This window comes from Capsicum annuum, chromosome 6 (assembly GCF_002878395.1).
Source record: "Capsicum annuum cultivar UCD-10X-F1 chromosome 6, UCD10Xv1.1, whole genome shotgun sequence".
Taxonomy (NCBI): domain Eukaryota; kingdom Viridiplantae; phylum Streptophyta; class Magnoliopsida; order Solanales; family Solanaceae; genus Capsicum; species Capsicum annuum.
In genome coordinates, this window is record NC_061116.1 from 204,807,396 (window position 1) to 204,827,881 (window position 20,486).

The following is a 20,486-nucleotide window of genomic DNA, read 5'->3' on the forward strand; positions in this document are numbered from 1 at the left end:
AAATTCGATTACAATAGCTTATTAGTTACAATTAACTAAATTTCTATACCGAAATATTGAAATCTTACTCTCAAATATCATACCAAATACCGAATTATTGAATACCAAATTTTTCGATTCAATTTGGTAATTCGATTTTCGATATTTTATGCCCAGTCCTACCTCCTGGTTTAAGCAGGTTCTATTAATCTTATTGTTTTGTAATTTTACTTTTGGCGATGAAATAAAAATCGATGTAACCCTCCCCTCCTAAAAAGAAAGAAGCTAAACAACTCATATTTTCAATATTGCATCGATTGATGTTTAATTTTATTTTGAAATGGACAACTCTCTCTAAACAATAAATTTGTAAGTTAATTTATTAAAATAAATTTATTATTATAAATAAAAAAATATAACCAAGAAAAAAAATATTTAAAAAAATTTGAGGTACATTTTTGTTGATTAATTTCACGATGTTACATTCTATGTATTACTAATATCATCAAATGAAGATACTAATTATACAATCTATGATATCAAGTAGGATGTAGTTATACATAAATTCCAAATTTTATTAAATATAATATCATACATAATACATCATGTTATAAAACAATAAAGAACAAGAAGAAGAGTAGAGAGAATACAGAGAGTGATTCTTATTTCTTCTCTTGAGTGATGATTTACAATGAAGGAAACCCTTCTATTTATAGGGGGAATTTCCCCCTAGTTTCACACTAAAAGACAAATACATCAAATCCTGATAGACATTAAATAGATCTTGATAGATATTCACTATAATTGATACATATCATAACATTCCCCCTTGAATGTCTAACAATACGTATATAGGCTGCCTCATTAAAAACCTTACAAGGAAAACCTAGTAGGACAAAACCTTGTAAGGAAAAAAGAGTACAACGCGTATTAACCCCTCCTAATAAGAACATCCTTGAATCTTTGCATTCCGATCTTGTGCACTATCTTCTTGAAAGTTGCAGTCGGAAAAGACTTGGTGAATAAATCAGTCACATTGTCACTTGAACGAATCTGTTGTAGGTCAATATCACCATTCTTTTAGAGCTCATGTGTATAGAAGAGCTTTGGCAAAATGTGCTTCATTCTATCTCCTTTTATGAATCCACCCTTCAGTTGTGCAGTGCATGCTGCATTATCTTTATATAAAATTGTGGGTACTTTGTCATATTTCAAGCCACATTTTTCTCGAATGAGATGTATTATGGACCTCAACCACACACACTCTCGTCTTGCTTTATGAATAGCTATAATCTCACTGTGATTCGATGAAGTGGCTACAATAGACTGCTTTGTTGATCTCCAAGATATTGCAGTACCCCCAAATATGAATACATAGCTTGTTTGAGATCGAGCTTTATATGGGTCAGATAAGTACCCAGCATCAGCATAACCAATAAGATCGGAACTGCAATCTTTAGAATAAAATAAGCCCATATCGGTAGTCCCCTTTAGATACCGTAATATGTGTTTGATCCCATTCCAATGTCTCCTAGTAGGAGCAGAACTATACCTTGCTAGCAAATTTACAGAAAAGACAATATCAGGCCTTGTAGTATTTTGAAGATACATTAGTGCACCAATTGCACTAAGATATGGTATTTCAGAACCAAGGAGTTCCTCATTCTTTTCTTAAGGTCGGAATGAATCCTTATTCACATCAAGTGATCGAACAACCATCGGAGTACTTAATGGATGTGCTGCATCTATATAGAATCGTTTCAACACCTTTTTTGAGTAGGCAGATTGATGGACAAAGATACCGTTTGTCAAATACTCAATTTACAAATTAAGGCATAACTTTATCTTTTCGAGATCTTTCATCTCAAATTATTTCTTTAGGTAATCAATGCATTTTGAAGCTCTATTGGCGTTCCAATAAGTTTTATGTCATCTACATAGACAACAAGTATAACAAACTCCGTCGTTGTTTTATTTATGAAAATACATGGGCAAATTTCATCATTCGTATAACCTTTTTTAGATAAATATTCACTAAGACGGTTATACCACATGCGTCCTGATTTCTTCAAACCATACAATGATCTTTACAATATAATGGAATACATTTCCCGAGGCTTTGAACTATATGTTTTCTGCATTTTAAATCTTTTGGGATTTTTCATGTATATCTTATTATCAAGTGATCCATATAGATAGGTTGTTACCACATCCATCAAATGCATTTCAAGTCTCTCATGGATAGTGAAACTAACAAGATAACGCAATGTTATTGAGTTCATAACTGGTGAATATGTCTTATCATAATCAACACCAGGCCGTTGTGAAAATCCTTGTGCAACAAGGCGTGCTTTATACCTTTGAATTTCATTTTTCTCATTTCTTTTTCGTACAAAGACCCATTTATAGTTAATAGGCTTAACACCATTAGGTGTTTGAGTTATAGGTCCACAAACTTCACGTTTGGCAAGTGAATTCAATTCAGATCGAATTGCTTCTTGCCATTTTGGCCAGTCATTTCTTTGTCGACATTCTGTGACAGATCGAGGTTCAAGATCCTCTCTATCTTGCATGATTTTCACTGCAACATTGTATGCAAAGATATGATCCACTAATATTTCAGATCGATTCAACTTAGTTTCAACATTACTTGAATTTATGGATAGTTCCTCATTTTCTTGAGTCTCAGGCTCATTGATTCCTTCAGGAGTATCAACATTTCTCAAATCTTGAGTTTCCATATGAGGATCTTTTGTAGTGTCATCTTGACCATTTGTTTTTCTTTTCCTAGGATTTCTATCCTTAGAACCTAATGGTTTGCCACGCTTCAAGCGTGCTTTAGATTCATTAGCTACGACACTAGTAGATGGTCCTTTAGAGATATCAATTCGAATTGGGACATTCTCTGTAGGAAGATGTGATTTGGTGATCCTTTTTAAATCAGTAAATGCGTCCGGCATTTGATTTGCAATTTTCTGCAGATGAATAATCTTTTGTACTTCTTGCTCACAAATAGAAGCACACGGATCAAGATGAGATAGCCATGGATTTTTTCATAAAATTTCTCTTTTGATATCACTATCTTCTCTCCCTAATTTTGGAAAAACTATCTCATCAAATCGATAATCTGCAAATCGAGCAGTGAACATATCTTCCGTTAATGGTTCAAGATAGCGAATAATGGCGGGTGATTCAAACCCAACATAAATTCCTAACCTTCTTCGGGGGCCCATCTTGGTGCGGTTTGGTGGTGCTATAGGCACATATACATCGCACCCAAAAATTCTTAAATGAGATATATTAGGCTCTTGACCCAAAATCAATTACAACGGAAAATTTTATGATAATTTATCGGTCTAAGACGGACAAGTGTTGCAGTATGCAAAATTGCATGACCCCAAACAGAAGTGGGCAACTTAGTTTTCATAAGCAATGGTCTTGCTATCAACTGCAAACGTTTAATTAATGACTCAGCAAGACCATTTTGAGTGTGAACATGGGGTGCAGGATGTTCCACTCTTATCCCAATCGATAAGAAATAGTCATTAAATACTTGGGATGAAAATTCGGCAGCATTATCAAGGCGAATAGACTTAATTTGATTATCGAGAAATTGTGCCCGTAATCGTATTATTTGTGCCAACAATTTTGCAAATGCTAAGTTGCGAGATGACAAAATACACACATGAGACCATCTAGATGAAGCATCTATTAGGACCATAAAGTATCTAAATGACCCACTAGGTAGGTGAATGGGTCCACAAATATCCGCATGTATATGTTCCAAGAACGTGGGGGGACTCAATCCTAACTTTTGTTGGCGATGACCTCACAATCAGCTTGCCTTGATAACAAGCATTTCAAGAAAACTCACCATTCGAAAGAACCTTCAAGTTCTTTAATGGATGCCCATTTGAACTTTCTATGATTCGTCTCATCATTATTGATCCTGGATGTCCAAATGATCATGCCAAAGTATGAAAATATTGGAATTGGTAAACTTTCAGTTTACTATAGAATGTGCCTCAATTGCACAAATCTTTGTCCAATACAGGCCAGAAGATAAAGCAGGAAAGTTTTCAATAACACATGTCTGCCCAGAGACATTCTTGGTGATACCAAGATATTCAAGATTCATCTCATCAATTGTCTTGATATGATAACCATTTTTACGGATATCTTTAAAACTCATCAAGTTTCTTCGAGACTTGGGAGAGAACATAACATTATTTATGATGAGTTTAGTTCCCTCGGGTAAGATTATAATGGCTTTTCCGAAGTCTTCAATCAAATTAACACAACCAAAAATTGTAGTGACATTAATCTTGCCCATGTTTAGATGAAAGAAATATTTCTCGTATTTGAATATCGTATGTGTAGTGCCAGAATCAATCAAACATATATCTTCACAATTTGACAGCTTACTTTGAAAATTATCCATATCTTCAAATAAAATGGCATACACCAAATAAGATATATATTAAATTTTTGTACAAAGCGAAAGCTTATACTATAAAAATTTGTTAATCCGACATTACTAAGCAATTAGAAAAAATATGTCCAAAAACTATTGAAACAATATAATATTTGATAAGGAATCTAATACGTAATATATTATTTATAATTAATAGTACGGAACAGTATCATGCAATACATACAATAATAATATAATATTATTATATTATATTTTATCCAGTATGCTAATATGCAAATATAATATTATTATATTATATTTTCTGAACACATATGGATAAGTACTGACTATATGTGAATATTATATTAAAAATATTAACATGCAAAACTAATATTAATATTAACATTCAAAACTAAAAATATTAACATGCAAAATATTAATATGCAATAATGAACACAACAGAAGTTCGGGCAAGTTGCATGTATCGTCGTCGTTTTTTTCCTTTTTTTTTATTTAATAATGACGAAATTGAAATTCCATTCACTTCAATAACAAATTACAATAATATAATTGAACTAATCAATACGAATTAAAAATCAATACTCATGCAAACAACTACTTTTACATAATTTTTATTCTCTAACTCTTAACAAAAAAAAATAAAAATTTAAAAGCATTCATTCTTCCATGTTTACGGAACCATCACCAATCAAGTGATCAATCTTTCCTTCAGGATGCTAAAAAAAGTCTGCTATATCCAAGCATGTGATGTTAACATTATTTTCAAAGAGAAAGTTATCCTCGGGATATCTCTCTTTCTTCTTCAGCGATACTTGATAAAGTTCCACTAAGTGCTTGAGAGCACGACAGTCACGTAAATAGTGTCCTTTTCTGCCACATCGGAAACAAGTAATTGTTTCACGTTTCTCATCTTTTTTCTTTTTGTTAGATGAATGATTAACATTCGGAACAGGGTTTCTTTCTTGGTCATCATGACCACGACCACGACCACAACCAGGGCCGAGACCTTTTCTACGCCTAGCATGGTGAGCGTGCACATCATTCACCTCAGAGAATGGTGTAGATCCAGTTGGTCGATTCTCGTAATTTTTCATCAACAAATCATTATTTTGTTCAGCCACGAGAAGATGAGAACTCAGTTCAGTATACTTCTTGAAACCTTTTTCTTGATATTGTTGTTGTAATAGCACATTCGAGGCATGAAAAATGGAGAGCGTTTTTTCCGTCATATCATTATCATTGACTGTCTCTCCACATAGTTTCAATTGAGAAGAAATTTTGAACATGACAGAATTGTTTTCATGAATAGACTTGTAGTCTTGAAATCTTAGATGCATTATCGTGCTTTCGGGAGGATGACCATCTTTAAGTGGTCAAACCTTTCTTTTAGGCTATTCCACAATACGAGTGAATCTTTAGTAGTAAGGTACTCAATTTTCAGAATTTCGTCAAGATGATGACGCAAGAAAATCATAGTCTTAGCACGATTTTGACTAGATGTTGTATTTTCATTGTTTATGGCGTCTCCAAGACCTATAGCATCTAGATGGATTTCAGCATCCAACACCCATGAAATATAGTTCTTGCCCGAACTTTGAAGCGCAATGAACTCACACTTTGTAAGATTGTTAGCCATACGAAAAAGGGAAGAAATAAAAAAATAATACCTTAGCCTTCAAATTTGAAAGGATAGAGTCTCGTGCTGATAACGTGTTATAAAACAATAAAGAACAAGAAGAAGAATAGAGAGAATAGAGAGAGCGATTCTATTTCTTCTCTTGAGGTGAGAGAGTTTAAAATGAGTAATGTTAACCATTCCATTATTCACACAAGATGATTTACAATGAAGGAAACTCTTCTATTTATAGGAGAAATTTGTCCCTAGTTTAACACTAAAAGATAAATACATCAAATCCTGATAAATATCAAATAGATCTTGATAGATCTTGATACACATTCACTATAATTGATATATACCATAACACATCAAGTATTTCTCCTAGTACACTCTACTAAAGAACTCCTAAATTCAAAATTCTATCAAATATAATACTCCTACTACACTCTACCAAAGGACTCCTAAATTCAAAATTCTATCAAATATAATACTCCTACTAATATCATACATATAATACATCAACTATTGCTCCTCCTACACTGTACCAAAGTACTCCTAAATGTGCCCAAAACAGCATAAAACAAGTGAAATTGGTCTATCTTTATAAAGGATTAATATTTACAATGGCAATAAAATGCAACATCACTTCCCCTTTTTCTTTTTCCTCCAAGAAAGTGCCAAACTATTCAAATTTAGATTTAGATTTTTAAAATATAATTAATAAATTTCTAAAAAATATTTTATGAAGGAGAATATCAAGTCTATATGAGCTAAATAAAATTAAAACATCAAGTCTATATGAGCTAAATAAAATTAAAACAGATGGACTAATTACCTTTTTTCAGAAAATAAATAAATAAATATGGATCATTTATTTTTCAAAAAAATATTTTCCTCGTACTACCTTTACTATTGACTCAATATATATTAAGAAAAAATAAATAATATGAATAATTTTAATACAATATTTTTTAAATATAGTAAATTTGATGTCTTAAAAATAAAAAATAATATTTAATATTAAGAGTAAAAGTGAATTTTGAAACTGTTCAATTATTATTAATATAATATTGGACTCAGGGGTGGCTTAACGTAAGGCCAGTAAAATGTTTACTTTAGCCCTCCAAAATTTTGAGGCCTCAAAAATTTTAATTATAAATTTATAATTTTCAACATCATTTAAAATAAAAATGACGATTGTGAAATACGGTTAAAAAAATATATATATAGAAAGAAACAAACTATATAACTTTTACGATAAATATTTTAGTACTTTGAATTAAACAACTCAAACTTCATATTAATAAATAAAGTTTTAAGAACAACATCCAAGTTAATGTATTGTAAATAAATATTTAACATTTTATTTATTAAAATTAATCCTTATTTTTATTAATAATCATATTAATATGTGAAGTTAAATAATATTATATATCATAACTTTAAATTATTATTATATTATTTTTATATATATGTGAATATATATCTAAGATTTTTTATTTAAATTTAATTTTAGATCATTAATTTTATTAAAACGGTTTTGATTGGATCACCAAACACACAAAATAGTGTTTTAGTAATTTGCATCATGAATATGTTGTGAATAAAATTTTTGAATGTGGTGAAGTTGGACTGTGGCGGACTTAAAACTCAAAATTCAATTGAATTAATAGGAGCATTATTAGGGACCAATATCAAAAACCATATCCATTACACGGGTCCCATGCTTGATGTTCTCCCAACACCCCCATATTAATGATTCCACATAGAGCGTGCATTACACTACCAAAAATCCAACGATATAAAGTCATGAGTGAAGGACACTCTCTTTGTCGAGGTTGGGTAATAATTGACAGCATCATAAGTGTCACATTCACTTCTAAAATTTGATAATAACTTTTTTTTTTAAAAGTTTTTTAAATTTGTTTTATTATTTTTTATTTTCTCTATCTCAATTTATATATATTAATTTAATTTAAATTTTTTAAAACATGACTTTAGAAATTTGTAGATAAAATAAATAATAAATGCTTGTGTAACTATATATTATTTTACTAAAGATAAAATAGATATTATGAAAACTATTGTTATTTTATGTAATAGGTAAAAAAAAATACAAATCGTATGAATTAAGTATGGAGTAATTTTTAAATATGCGTATGTTTTGGCCTTTTGGGCACTTGTAGTGGAAGCAACTTTAAAGAACGAATCTTCGCCTTCGAATATGCCACTTGGACCGTCTTCGCACTGCAGTTTTTTTAAATTAAAAATCTACTCTTTTTGTCCGCAAAAAAGGATAAGGAAGTCAGAAGTTTTTTAATTAGAACAATCATTGTTGTTTCAAATTTGAAGTAGACTACTTCAGAAACCTTTTTAGTATAATCTTTTTGCAATGATTCATAAATACATACATACACACTACATGGAAACTTAGCTAGTGTTAAACATAAATATAAATTAGATTTTAAAAATATATCTTTAGATATTTATTTAATTATAAAATTTAATTAAATTTTATAAATTTGATTTTTCTAAATTTTTTGGACCTTCATGCACCAAATTTTATTTTAGTTTTTTATTAAAATATATATATATATATATATATATATATATATATATATATATATATGAACTCAAATTGCAAATTTTTAAAAACTCAAAATTTTATTTTTCAAATTTCAATTTCAAACTCTATAGTCAACTAAGCTTTTTAAATCTATTTCTTTTTGTAAAATATAATAACTTATAATAGGATGATCACATCATCTAGTGTAATTCACTTGAGATTTGATGAATATATTATTATTATTATATTACTTTATTTGTCGTTATTCGACTTGGCATAATCTAATAAAAAAAAGAAATTATTAAAATCTAGAGCGTCAACTTTTTCCTGATACTTATCCTTCCATCCAAAAAAAAAAAAAAAGAGAAGATATATATGTCATTATTTTATTCAATTTTAAAAAATGTATTCTTATTTTTTAAATGGAATAAAAATAATAATCATGTTAAATATAAGGATAATATGTACGCATTTGTTTTGTAGGTGAAAATAGTTGCATTGGATGTGTATTAACTGATAAGGTTCATTTGTCCTGGAAAGTTGGGTACGTGGCACGTGTGGTCGATCTGTTTCACGGCGTGGCGGTTGCTTTCAACTAAGTTTTATCTAAGCAACAGCAACTACAACAGTTCAGTTCCAACTACATATTCATAGTACATGTCCATCACACAACTTTTGTTGAAATTCTAACTGTTAATATCTTTGTTTTTGGATGGCAAGTCCTATGGAGAAGGGGAGTCAAAGTGATGAAATTGTGTCGGTGGAGCTTCCTGCACCTCCTTCTTGGAAAAAATTGGTATAAAAATTTATTTTCCCATCTTTTTTCTTTGTTTTTTAATTATTACTTGAGCACCTACAGTTTGTGAAGTTGATTGCTTTAGGATTTTTTGTAATTTTCTGCTTTTTGCTTGCCTTAAATTCGTGTGTCTTGGAATTTTCTAGATCTGGTGGTTTTTTGGTTCCTGAAAATTTAGTTAAGAGGAAGCATACCTTTGTTTGGACCTTAATTTAAGTTGATTTGCTTACTGATTGAAAGTAGAGTTTTGTCTTGTTTGTTGGTGTAAAATTGGGGTTTTTAGAGGGAATTTTACTATTTAACTAGTGTATCATCATCAATAATTCAATATGTAGAGTATAAGCTTTACAGCGTCGTGTAGATTTGTACTGTTTAGTTAACTTACTGTATGTAGTATAGTTGTACTTAGTTTTCTGTTCTCATATCTATTTTCCCATGAGTTAAGTTGGATATGAAGAGTAAGCATCAGTGGGTTTTTCTTTCATGGTTAGGTTGGGTGATCCTTGAGCCGAGGGTCGATTGGAAACATCCTCTATACCTTTGAGGTAGGGGTAAGGTGACACACTACCCCCTTCAGATCCATTTTGTAGGATTACATTGGGTATGTTGTTGTGGTTGGTTGCATCGGGAGGAGGAGACTCCCTGTATAATAAGGTTAGCTTGAATTTCAAAAACTGGTAGTACCAGGCAAGTGATAAGCTGCAAGTGTTTAGTTGATGAATTTAAAATTAGAGGCAGGAAAAAGGAATTGTCTCAGGTATTATTTGGTACAGACAGGAAAGGGCGAGGCAAGGGAATCACTTGTCTATTTTGTTTGTGGCGTTTAGCATTTCTCTTGACAGCTCCTCCTTTAAAATCATGACGGTGGAGACTAGCCTTATTTTTAACATTAGGAAGTGTATCACTAGCAATGTTCTTCGTATTCGTCAAGAGATCAGCAAACAACCTTACATATGAAAGGTAGAGAGTAGTTTGTAACTGTGTTGAAGATGGATAGCTGGACTTCATCATGTATTGTACTCTGGACATTCTTTGTTTTTGATTTCTACCACCATTTGTTGTTTATTGTGATCCGATTATCGACTATTTTGTTGTGTTACTGTTCCTTTAGTCAGTTGTCAGATTTTCTTCACTGTCGTTTTCCCTATCCATACCTACTTTGATCTATTGTGCTCGAGTTGAGGGTCTTCCGGAAACAGCCACTCTACCTCCACGAGTTAGAGGGGTACGGTCCGTGTACGTTCTACCCTACCCAGACCCCACTTGTGGGATTTCACTAGGTATGATGTTGTTGCTGTACTCTCGACATTCTTTGGGAGAAATAGGAATAGACCTTTCTAAGGGAATTCAAAATGTGCTATTGTGTAGCTTACATGTACACCTGACAGAGATTTTACCTCTGCCACTGTGCAGTTCACACCAAAGCAAGGGAGTACACCAAAGAAGAATGAGGTGGTATTTATCACTCCAACGGGAGAGGAGGTCAAGAACCGCAAACAGTTGGAGCAGTATCTCAAATCACACCCCGGAAACCCCGCAATTTCAGAATTTGATTGGAGTACTGGTGAGACCCCAAGGAGATCAGCAAGGATCAGCGAGAAGGCCAAGGCAATGAGACCAGCTTCATTACTTGAATCACCAAAGAAAAAACGCCGGACATCATCTGGTACAAAGAAAGATAGCAAGGAAAAGGATGCTGCTAAAGTTGAAAAAGAAGGTTCACAAACTGAAGGGTTGGAATCTGCCAAAGAAGAAAGTGAAAATTTGGACAAGAAAGATGGAGAAGCAGGAGCTGAAATGGAGGACAAGGGGAAGAAAGAGGTGGAAGCAGCCAAAGAAGATGAGCGCGTAGAGGGCGCGAAACTACCTCCTGCTGAAGTACCCCCTGCAGAGAAGCCAGAGTCTGAATCTGAAGAATTTCACAGTGCTGATGATGGCAATCAGGACAAGTCAGAAAATGCAGAAGCTGAAATGGAGGACAAGAGGAAGAAAGATGTGGAAGCTGCTGCAGAAGATGAGCGCATGGAAGGGGCTGAACTGCCCTCTGGGGAGAAGCCAGAGCCTGAGGAAGTTCAGAGTGCTGAAGATGGCAAACAGAACAAGTCGGAAAATGCAGATATCGAGGAAAATCAAGTACCTGGAGAAAAGTTGGAGACTCAAAATGGTCAAGATAATCCTGCAGCTGATGTAAATGAGAACAAGCCAGCGGAAGTTGTGGCTGAAGGGACCAATGTCACGGGGGGAGGAAGTGTCAACCAAGCGGAACACGTTGCTGATGGGGAATCTAAGGATGCACATGGCAGTAATGCGGAACATAGGCTGCAAGAGGAGAAAGGAATGGAAGGTACTGATTTAGCTATGGGAAATAACAATATTAACCAACCAGGGCTGGTTCATTCCCAGCAGCATCAATCACCTATTAGCTGCTGATGCATCACCCGCATCACCATTAGGACATTTCCAGTTACATGTTTACTGACTTTTAGATTCAATTTGATTGTTGTAATAGTAAACTCCGATTCTCCAGTAGTTTAGTGTCTAGTTTCTCAGGACTGCTATACTGGCATCTTTTATGTGTATGTATTTGTGTCTGTCGTGATGAACCGATCTGTTATTAGACCTTGATGTAGATTGTTTTAGCAGATCACCTGTGGCTTATGAATTTCTATTTTGCATGCTTTCGAAAGTCACTTGTGATGCACGCTTTGTTCATAATTGAATATTTTCCTCGACATCTGATCATTGTGTGCAGATAACTTGTGAAACTGGAATTCATTACTAATGCCATACCAAAGCATTCTTTACAGTTGAAAAGAATGGAAACAATGGCCATTCTAATCCGAAGAAACACTTATATATTCACCATTTTCATGCATTTTCGAGTTATGAAACGCACCACCATCAAGACCATCTGTAAGCAATTCCTTTTTCCTGTTCTCCTCGTACTTTCCAGCCAGAGAATCAAACAAAATTCCAGCACCAACTCCAACAGCCAAGTCAATAGTGTAGTGACCCCTGGTACTCAGCAACCTGATCGCTTGCAATACATTCAAGGTATCAAATAAATAAAACAATTTCCATCTTTGCACGCGCTTCATATCCAGGGATGCAATCATAGATGCTGCAACATGCCCAGAATAGAACAAGAAGAACGACACATTTCCTACAGGAAAATCAGCACCTGATCCCAAGAAATCCTGCGTTCACAAAATTGGAAAATGATCAGTGGCCTGAGCAAGCAAGGGCAGATGGAAAAACACATGGAAGGCATTTACAATGTCGAATTTAGAACATGGGGTGCCACTGTTTCTGTATATATATATAGAATAGAAAAGTGGAACTACTTGTAAGATAATATTATTATCATATTTGTCCAGACAAATGCAAGCAATTTCCTTATACATAACTACATGTGCCTGTTAACAAAAAGGACTAAAATTGATAGTTGGGCACTGTGATATCATATGCAGTTTGTCTGTGGTCCACAGTGACTTCAAAGTGAAAAGGAATCTTTTTTCAAAAAGAAAGTTTTGTTTAGGAGGAGGACACTTTGAACCAATGACAAACTACAGATTCAAGTCGTAAAATCCGTCTTTAATACTTGCTTAAGGTAGGCTTTCCTAAATTACACCCCTTGTAAGAGAGAAGACAGAGGGTGAAATGAAGATAAAACAAAGACCTTGTATTACATTTGTTGGTTTTTGCTTACCTCTGGTAATGGCAGCTGCGTAACATATCCAAGAATGCCTCTGCATGTGAACATGAACAGTGCCGCAATAGTCGCTCGTGGCCGCCCTTCGATTAAGAAAACCCATACTATGTACACCATTTGCATCCCCACAAACACCTATATGCAAAGTAATGTTCTCATAAAAAATACAACAAAGGAATAAAAATGAATGAAATGAATTGGCAAACTATAAAAGCGAGCCAGGAAAACATGTTGCAATGCATAGACAAGTAGATTCAATATTAGATCCGGTATGGATGGATTGTGTGACCATTTCATCTAAAATGCATACCGTGTTAAGGCCAGCAAGAACAGTGTTGAGAGCAGGTTTCGATTCAAGCAAACGATGAAGAGTACGCGTAGCTACAAATCCCAGATCAAAAGGAGGTGACGAAGATGGCACCATACGAAGAGTGTATTCCACCCCCATGAAGAACAACAACGAGGCAGCGAAGATGCAGGGCAGAGGATGATACTTCACCACCCCGAACACATCCCTAGCCGTTAATCTCATAAAAAATGCATTGCTCAACCATCCCTCTCTCTTCTCCATGCCTGTTATTCTGTTCTCGTCTTTCATTTCCTTGTTTTTCAACCTGACGCCCTTAACGGAGCCTTTGTGTTTTTTGTTAGATATACAATATGATCTAGTGCTGAGTGTTGACGTAGACTTACGGAGATGGAAAGTATCTCCATTCATCAGTTGGAGACGGAGGAAGACATAGCGAATGACGCTATAATGCTATTAATAATTGTACTGATCCAACCGCATATGTCTTTCTCCTACCAAAACGAAAAAAATAAAATAAGGATTCCCCGCTTTGACAATGAAATTCTGCCCCCGAATGATCCGAAAAGGATCCTTTTTGAGGAAATCTTAGATCTCACAAACAGAGAGTGGGATATTTGGCAATATGCAGATTTGGTTTACAAGGAATAAAAGGAAGCAACGCTTGTAATGCGTAGAGAAAAAGGGCTCTCCCAAGTGTCTATTAGTTTAATTTTTATGGTAAAAACTTATTCAATTACTCCCACCAATTACTTCCTCTTGTTTTTATATACCGCCTAAAACTTTAGGTAGTTATTTAATGATAGGGTCGGAATAATATTGGAAAAAAAAAATACAGTGATAAAATTTTCTTAATTTTCACTGCAATTAAATTGAATGAACAGTAATCTGCAAAATCTACAAAATATTGTTGTCTAAAGAGTGGACTGGCATATTTTGATTCAAATCGAAAAAATTAATAAATCAAAGCGAAATTTAATTTTAATTTTGATTTTTCAACTTTCCGGATTGATTTTGATTTCAAATTTAAAAATTCGATTAAACGTTTCAATTTTTGTTTTTTTAAAAAAAAAATTGGTCAAGTCAAAAAAATCAAAATTATATAAATAATATATATATTTTATTATATATATTCAGTAGAAATATAATATATAATAAGTAACTCAAACTATCAAAAGTCTTAAGAGTTACGAGTTATGTCCCTAACCCTAAGTGTTCATTTAATTTCAACACTGGTTGTTGACTTGTTCCAGGCTTACAGCGGAGCCTCAAGGAGACGAAACAACGAGTGTCGAGTTTCTGACTGGAGTTATGTATTATGTGAAACTTATGGTTATTTCATTTCATTTCATGCGTGTTGAGTTATTTATATTTGGAAATGAAAAATAGTTTTTAAAAAATTATTTTTCTAGAAAAATCATCAATTTTAAATGTCAGTCATGACAAAGAAAGTCTCGCTACTTTAGTTTTAAAAACCGAAATAAAAATTCAAAATAACCAAATCGAATTTGTAGAAATCGAATCAAACCGAATTTATTTTGATTTGATTACGGTTGTCATTTTCGTCAATTCGAAAATCAAAAATTAAAATTCGAACCGATATTAAACAATCAAACCGAACAAACCTAATGCCCACCCCTATTTAAATAAACTACAATAATACACAAACCAAAAAAAAAAAACTGATGCTGGGAATATTATCCTTATTGGAACAAAATAAATTTGATTAATCCTTAATTAAAATCTAACTGATTCAAGGTTCTACAAAATAACGGCAATCCTTAGTTAAACAAAAACAAAATTGAGGTTTACTTTTGGAGTTTTGGAGTTTAGAGTCAAAAAAGCTATCTTTTTAATCAAAAATTTCAAAAAGGAACACTATTTGACGAGAAATAAAAAAAAGACAAAACACCAAAAAATTTCAAAAAGGAACACTATTTGACGAGAAATAAAAAAAAAGGCAAAAAACCAATGATAGAGCGATTTGCAAATTATCTGGTGTCAAATTACTTGGTTACTAAATAGTACTAAAAATTTATCTTTTAGTTTTAAAAACTACACAGAATGTAAGTTCTTTCCAATATATAATTCTCTCCTACGTGTGATATGCAATTTATCATCATTACTTATCATAACAAGAGCAATTCCCTTGAAACGAAAATAGATTCGTAAGAATATCCAAAGCTTATATCATATGATCGGCACTTGGTAGCACGTGAATCCATATAGAGAAAATTGTCATCACCCAGAGACGAAATAATTGTTCTGCATGATAAGAATAATCCCATCTATAACAAGTAGTGTGTACTGTATGATAATTCCTTCCACAAATATGACCGAAAATATTTTTGACTTACCCCTCCTTATTTTACTGGAAGAGGCTCCAGTTCTTTACTTAATTATTTCTTAACAAATTCCAACATGCAACTTCTTCTCTGCTATATTTACTTAATTTTTGACATGCGTGCACATTCCAAATCCTAGTTGGAGAATTATACAGATATGTTTGTTGTTGACTGAAGAGACAATAAAGTTCACTCGTAGGCGTCTGGGTGGGTCTATCGTAGCAAAGATCCTTCTATTAGGCAAACCATTGCGGAGATTTGGACCAATGAACATGTATTTTGTTCCCTTGGCCCAAATATATACATATAATAATGTAATTTCAACCAATATATAGATAGTATAATTTTCTGTTGAGGAAGCTCCCTTGGGCCGTGCTCCTTCCTGTCAACCACGTAAGACGCAACAAAAGTTTTTGAACTAGTCATTCGATAGAACAGATTGCATTTCATTTACACCAAAACGGCAACCACCAACCAAAACAAAAAGGGTGCAAAACAGTGTACACATTACTGCAGAAAGTCAGTAAGATACCAAAGCCTAATGACTCTTATCATATCAGTAAGGGAGACGACGCCTTCCAGCAAGCCTTGTTCATCCACCACCCAAACGCGATGTACATGGTCCGAAACAACTTTCTCCACCACTTCCCCGAGTGACGATTCTGGATAGCAAGTTACCTGTTCCCTCCATGAAGACCTTAGTCCTGTATGCTCGTGTAATGGAGATCCCCACAGCTTTTTCAAGAAATCAAGGACCTCTAGTTTCAGTAGAGGCTGCATTTGGGATACAGGACATCCTCTCAAGTCTGTTGCAGAAAATGTTCCTACAATCTTCCTCTTCTTCCCCTGCAAATACCATAGTATGAGCTGCTTTTTTACGTTAATTATAAGACGGACTACAGGAGGCTAGCAATATGAAATTTAGTTCCCATAAAATGGGGTCGGGGTAAGGTAAGGGTCTGATACATCTTAAAAAATCAAAACCAATACTAGGAATTTCATGGCAAGGGTCTCTCATGCATCTGAAAAATCAAAACGAATACTATACTCGAACTCTTAGTAAAGAGAGTATCAAAAATCTCACACACACTAGTGTCGAAGGTTAGGAAGATGAATAATCCCCGGGGCTCCATCATACTAGTTATATTTTGCTGTTCTGAATCTCTATAAGACCTATGATTCAAAACAAAAAACAAGATTTTAATTAAGTCCCTAGATTTTGAACCGAAATGACACTTTTAAGGAGTTCGAAATTATTAATTATATGCATTTACTGAATTTCTTACCCTGGTTTTGACACATGCCACTGTTCGACCAAACCGACTCTGGCTCTACTCAAATTCTTAATATAAACTAGTCTATAAAATGAGAATTTTAAAGTTGCATCGTTTTTAATAGAAAAAAGTACACATTCTTTCGATGGGACATACTGAAAATGAAATTGAAGTGTACGCACACAAATTGAATCAGCGGTATAGTAACAAATAACTCAAGTATTTTGTTATTGTTAAGTGTGTGTATATAAAATTTAAACGAGCTGAGTATGATCTGTTATGTCTAATAAGTTTTAACTTACATTCACAAGCTGAGTATGATCTTCTGTTATGTCATTAGCTGATTCCACGATCGGTACTGCATTGAGTGCCGCCATTCTCATGCATTTGATGACATCGATAACTTTAGCCTTGTCAGTCACCCCGAAAACAGTGTCAGTGATTGCTTGCAATTGTTTGTCCGCGACCTTGTGCGACATGATAGCTTTAAGCTCCTGCTGGTCATCCAAAAACCTTAGCAGATCCATTTGTGTTAGCATTCGGTAACATGACGCAGATTCTGTGAGCTCAACACCGGCTACATTTTCTGATCGTCCATCGATTGGTACCATGGCTCGGTGTATGCCTTTGCTAAACACCTCCATGCAATCAAGAACGCTTTCAAATATAAACCAAACAGTTAGTATGATATATTCGTGAAATTAGATCCTCCCTCCGTTCCGTTCCAATTTATATGGTAGTTTGATTCGACACGGAGTTCTAAGAAAAAAAGACTCTTGAAACCTATGGCTGAAACTTATGGTCTAAAAACAAGACATACATATTTGTACGACTATAAATCATTTCATTAAAGGTAAAATTGATATTTTAAAGTCAAACTATTACTAGAGGTAGAAATGTGTCCTTTTTGGGATTGACTAAAAAGGAAGGCTTGCCATATAAATGGGGACGGAGGGAGTAATACAGAGACAGCCTTGGATGTCTAAAATGCATGACAATAGCAGCATAGGATGAATTCAAACTTGGTGATCAACAAAATTCAAGTCTTGGTTGCAATCTGCCAAGATATCAAGAGGTATATCGTATATCCCATTATTTATTTTACGGCAAGTTTTAGGTCATCAAACTATAATTGACTGCTAAATTGACAGCACCCCATCCTCAAGGCGCAGCCAAGTGGATGAAAGGGGGTTCTTTGACGAAAAATTGTACCCCTCATTTTAATTTGTTTGTGTACTCTCATTTAGAGTCTAATTGTTTGTGTTACTTCTTTTTAGTCCGTTCAGAAAAGAACGTTACTTTCATATCTTTACACATTCATGATATGTTTGATAGCGACTCTTTAATTTCAACTTATCACATAAGATGAAAGCAACTTTCCACATAATAGCAACTCTTTAATTCATGGCACGACTAAAAGTTCCATACATTCAATGTATTTTTTTAGTTTAAGATCACCATTCTTTACTTTTTTAATGTCGGTGTACGTCAAAATCAAAATTAGATCAAAAAAATTGAAACGAAAGGAGTATCAGATTTTGAATCCACCTGGTTTCTTTTGCGTTTATTCAATTTTTATATTATTAACAGCTTAGTGAAATCTGACTCAGCTACCAACTAACATAACAAGTGTAAAAACGCTGTGAATTGCCAGTGTATCAAAGTTGATCTCTTGAAAAAAAAATTATCACTATCAAAAACGTCCAATACATACCATGTGGTAGGGCTAAGGGTCCACAAACTAAGACTTTCAAGACAATGTCCAATAATCGATGAGACAGGAACCATCATCTTTTTGTTAAGATCAACATCACCATTCCCATTTCCAGCAATATGTGCCAAAATATCGAGCATAGTAACCATCCCTATATAATGTTTCCTTACAGCACCAGTCTGTTTATCAGATTCCAATATCATAGAACCACCAGCACCAATCCAGTGACCAGGTGGCGCTGCTACTGGAACCGCCACAACCTTGTTAGCCATCAAAGTTTTTATAGTGTCTGATAGGGTGGCTGTATATGGAACCTCAACAAGCCTCCTTTTGTCAATTATTAGATCTTTTACTTGCTTGTCTTTCAGCATTTGATGATGACGATGCTGCTGAGGTTTATTGAGACTTCCTGGTACTGCCTGCATAGTCTTTGTATGTCTACTGTTTTTTATTTTTCAGATTTGGATGTGAAAAAACTGAAAGTGCTCTGATACGAGTTGCATAATAAAGAGGAGCGGAATGATCTGGGTTAATTAATACGTGTCAGTATTAGGGAATGGAAGAGTAAAAGAGTGCCATTTGTTATTTTGTTTGCTACGTCACACACTCTCTGTTCCTATCCGTTTATGATAATATAATGGAATAATATTTTATATTTAACCAAAGTAAAAATGATCAAATATCTCTCTAACTTTTACCTCAAATTTCAATCACATATGGGATCCTATAACTTCCTTAAATAATTTAAAATTGAAATATTTTTCTTTCTAAACGCTGAGGTGGCATGGAAGATGTACTACACTCTCTTTGAGAGAGTGAAGAAATTTTATTTTTTTTACACGATTTTTTCTTCTTTCACCTCTTAATTTTCTCTTTTTTAATTTTTAAAATTTTTATCATATTATTACCTTGTTGAATCAATTCAGATTAAAAATTTCGAACTTTTTTTTATCGAATCAATGATGTTCATTGATATGTAAGTAGATTTTTTTTGAGTTAATTTCTGCATTCTTAACGTCAATTAATTAACCCAATTTTAAATTGACATTGAGAATATTGAATCAATTCAGATTGGACAATTCGAATCAATTTCTGGATTAGAATCATTGTTTAGCTCCCTAAAAATTGATTGACATTGAAAATGTTGAATTCATCAAAAAAAAAATAAAGTCATCGAAATTTTAAATTTTGCTGGCATCGTCACTATCCAGCGGTGTTTCATTGCCAGAAATTGTGCACCAAATTCCATCTTCTCATCTGAAACTTCTCCACTGAGCCTTTTAATATTTTCAAATTTCTGAGAGTTATGAGGTGATTCTACAATTAATTACTTTTGATGTTGATGCGCATCGCAGTTGAAGCACCTAAAGGAGAATTTGGTGTCATTCATGATAGGAATGATCCGGTGGTTGAAAAAGTTTCACCGACGATTGTGAAGCTATTTCGGTAGAAAACTGTAGTGAAAGAAGTCAGTTTTTTTTTTTTTTTTCTAGAAAGCAGTAAAGTATATATTTGATATAAGAAAAAAATTGATTTGCGTCTTAATCAGTGAAAATAACAGAAAGAAAAAATTATCTAAAGAAGAAAGGTATTGCATTAAAACAAGGAAAATGAGGAAGAAACTGAAAAGTTTTTGTGTGGCCATTGAAGCTGCTTATTTGTGCAGGGGAAGGAAGGAGAAGGAGGAAAGAATAAAAGAGAAAAGAAAAAATAATTAATTTATTATATTAAAAAATAACA

General features: G+C 33.5%; 4 protein-coding genes across 5 annotated transcripts; 1 reads left to right on the plus strand and 3 right to left on the minus strand.

The window, feature by feature from the left end:
• Positions 1-5,130: 5,130 nt before the first annotated feature.
• Positions 5,131-5,508, minus strand: LOC107852680. Its single transcript, XM_016697717.2, has one exon. It carries the CDS (start codon positions 5,506-5,508, stop codon positions 5,131-5,133), a length of 378 nt encoding a protein of 125 aa, XP_016553203.1.
• A 3,366-nt stretch (positions 5,509-8,874) lies between these two features.
• LOC107852681 (methyl-CpG-binding domain-containing protein 11) lies at positions 8,875-12,080 on the plus strand. Of its 2 annotated transcripts, XM_047413796.1 has the most exons (3): positions 8,875-9,226; positions 9,319-9,394; positions 10,808-12,080. In XM_047413796.1, the coding sequence occupies exons 2-3, from the start codon at positions 9,323-9,325 to the stop codon at positions 11,822-11,824; spliced, it is 1,089 nt and encodes a 362-aa protein (XP_047269752.1). In that variant the 5' UTR covers positions 8,875-9,226; positions 9,319-9,322; the 3' UTR covers positions 11,825-12,080. The 2 variants fall into 2 exon arrangements, with proteins under 2 accessions (XP_047269752.1, XP_016553204.2); XM_016697718.2 differs by having other exon boundaries at positions 9,005-9,394.
• Positions 12,081-12,151: 71 nt separating this feature from the next.
• On the minus strand, positions 12,152-14,153 carry LOC107852683 (phosphatidylcholine:diacylglycerol cholinephosphotransferase 1). The gene is made up of 3 exons (XM_016697719.2): positions 13,417-14,153; positions 13,104-13,241; positions 12,152-12,591 (listed from the first exon to the last, which is right to left on the minus strand). Exons 1-3 carry the CDS (start codon positions 13,822-13,824, stop codon positions 12,229-12,231), a joined length of 909 nt encoding a protein of 302 aa, XP_016553205.1. The 5' UTR covers positions 13,825-14,153; the 3' UTR covers positions 12,152-12,228.
• A 2,030-nt stretch (positions 14,154-16,183) lies between these two features.
• LOC107852684 (SNF1-related protein kinase regulatory subunit gamma-like PV42a) lies at positions 16,184-20,451 on the minus strand. Its single transcript, XM_016697720.2, has 3 exons — positions 18,747-20,451; positions 17,335-17,689; positions 16,184-16,604 (listed from the first exon to the last, which is right to left on the minus strand). The coding sequence occupies exons 1-3, from the start codon at positions 19,169-19,171 to the stop codon at positions 16,266-16,268; spliced, it is 1,119 nt and encodes a 372-aa protein (XP_016553206.1). The 5' UTR covers positions 19,172-20,451; the 3' UTR covers positions 16,184-16,265.
• Positions 20,452-20,486: the final 35 nt, after the last annotated feature.

What these genes read in the sequence shown, in the direction of transcription:
- LOC107852680 (XM_016697717.2), bottom strand. Translation starts at nt 5,508, where the DNA reads ATGAAAAATTACGAGAATCGACCAACTGGATCTACACCATTCTCTGAG.
- LOC107852681 (XM_016697718.2), top strand. Translation starts at nt 9,311, where the DNA reads ATGGCAAGTCCTATGGAGAAGGGGAGTCAAAGTGATGAAATTGTGTCG. An exon ending in CTCCTTCTTGGAAAAAATTG is followed by an intron (nt 9,395 to 10,807) that starts GTATAAAAATTT and finishes GCCACTGTGCAG; the next exon opens with TTCACACCAAAGCAAGGGAG.
- LOC107852683 (XM_016697719.2), bottom strand. Translation starts at nt 13,824, where the DNA reads ATGAATGGAGATACTTTCCATCTCCGTAAGTCTACGTCAACACTCAGC. An exon ending in TTCTTGCTGGCCTTAACACG is followed by an intron (nt 13,242 to 13,416) that starts GTATGCATTTTA and finishes CTTTGCATATAG; the next exon opens with GTGTTTGTGGGGATGCAAAT. An exon ending in CGCAGCTGCCATTACCAGAG is followed by an intron (nt 12,592 to 13,103) that starts GTAAGCAAAAAC and finishes TTGTGAACGCAG; the next exon opens with GATTTCTTGGGATCAGGTGC.
- LOC107852684 (XM_016697720.2), bottom strand. Translation starts at nt 19,171, where the DNA reads ATGCAGGCAGTACCAGGAAGTCTCAATAAACCTCAGCAGCATCGTCAT. An exon ending in ACCCTTAGCCCTACCACATG is followed by an intron (nt 17,690 to 18,746) that starts GTATGTATTGGA and finishes TATATTTGAAAG; the next exon opens with CGTTCTTGATTGCATGGAGG. An exon ending in ATCATACTCAGCTTGTGAAT is followed by an intron (nt 16,605 to 17,334) that starts GTAAGTTAAAAC and finishes TGGTATTTGCAG; the next exon opens with GGGAAGAAGAGGAAGATTGT.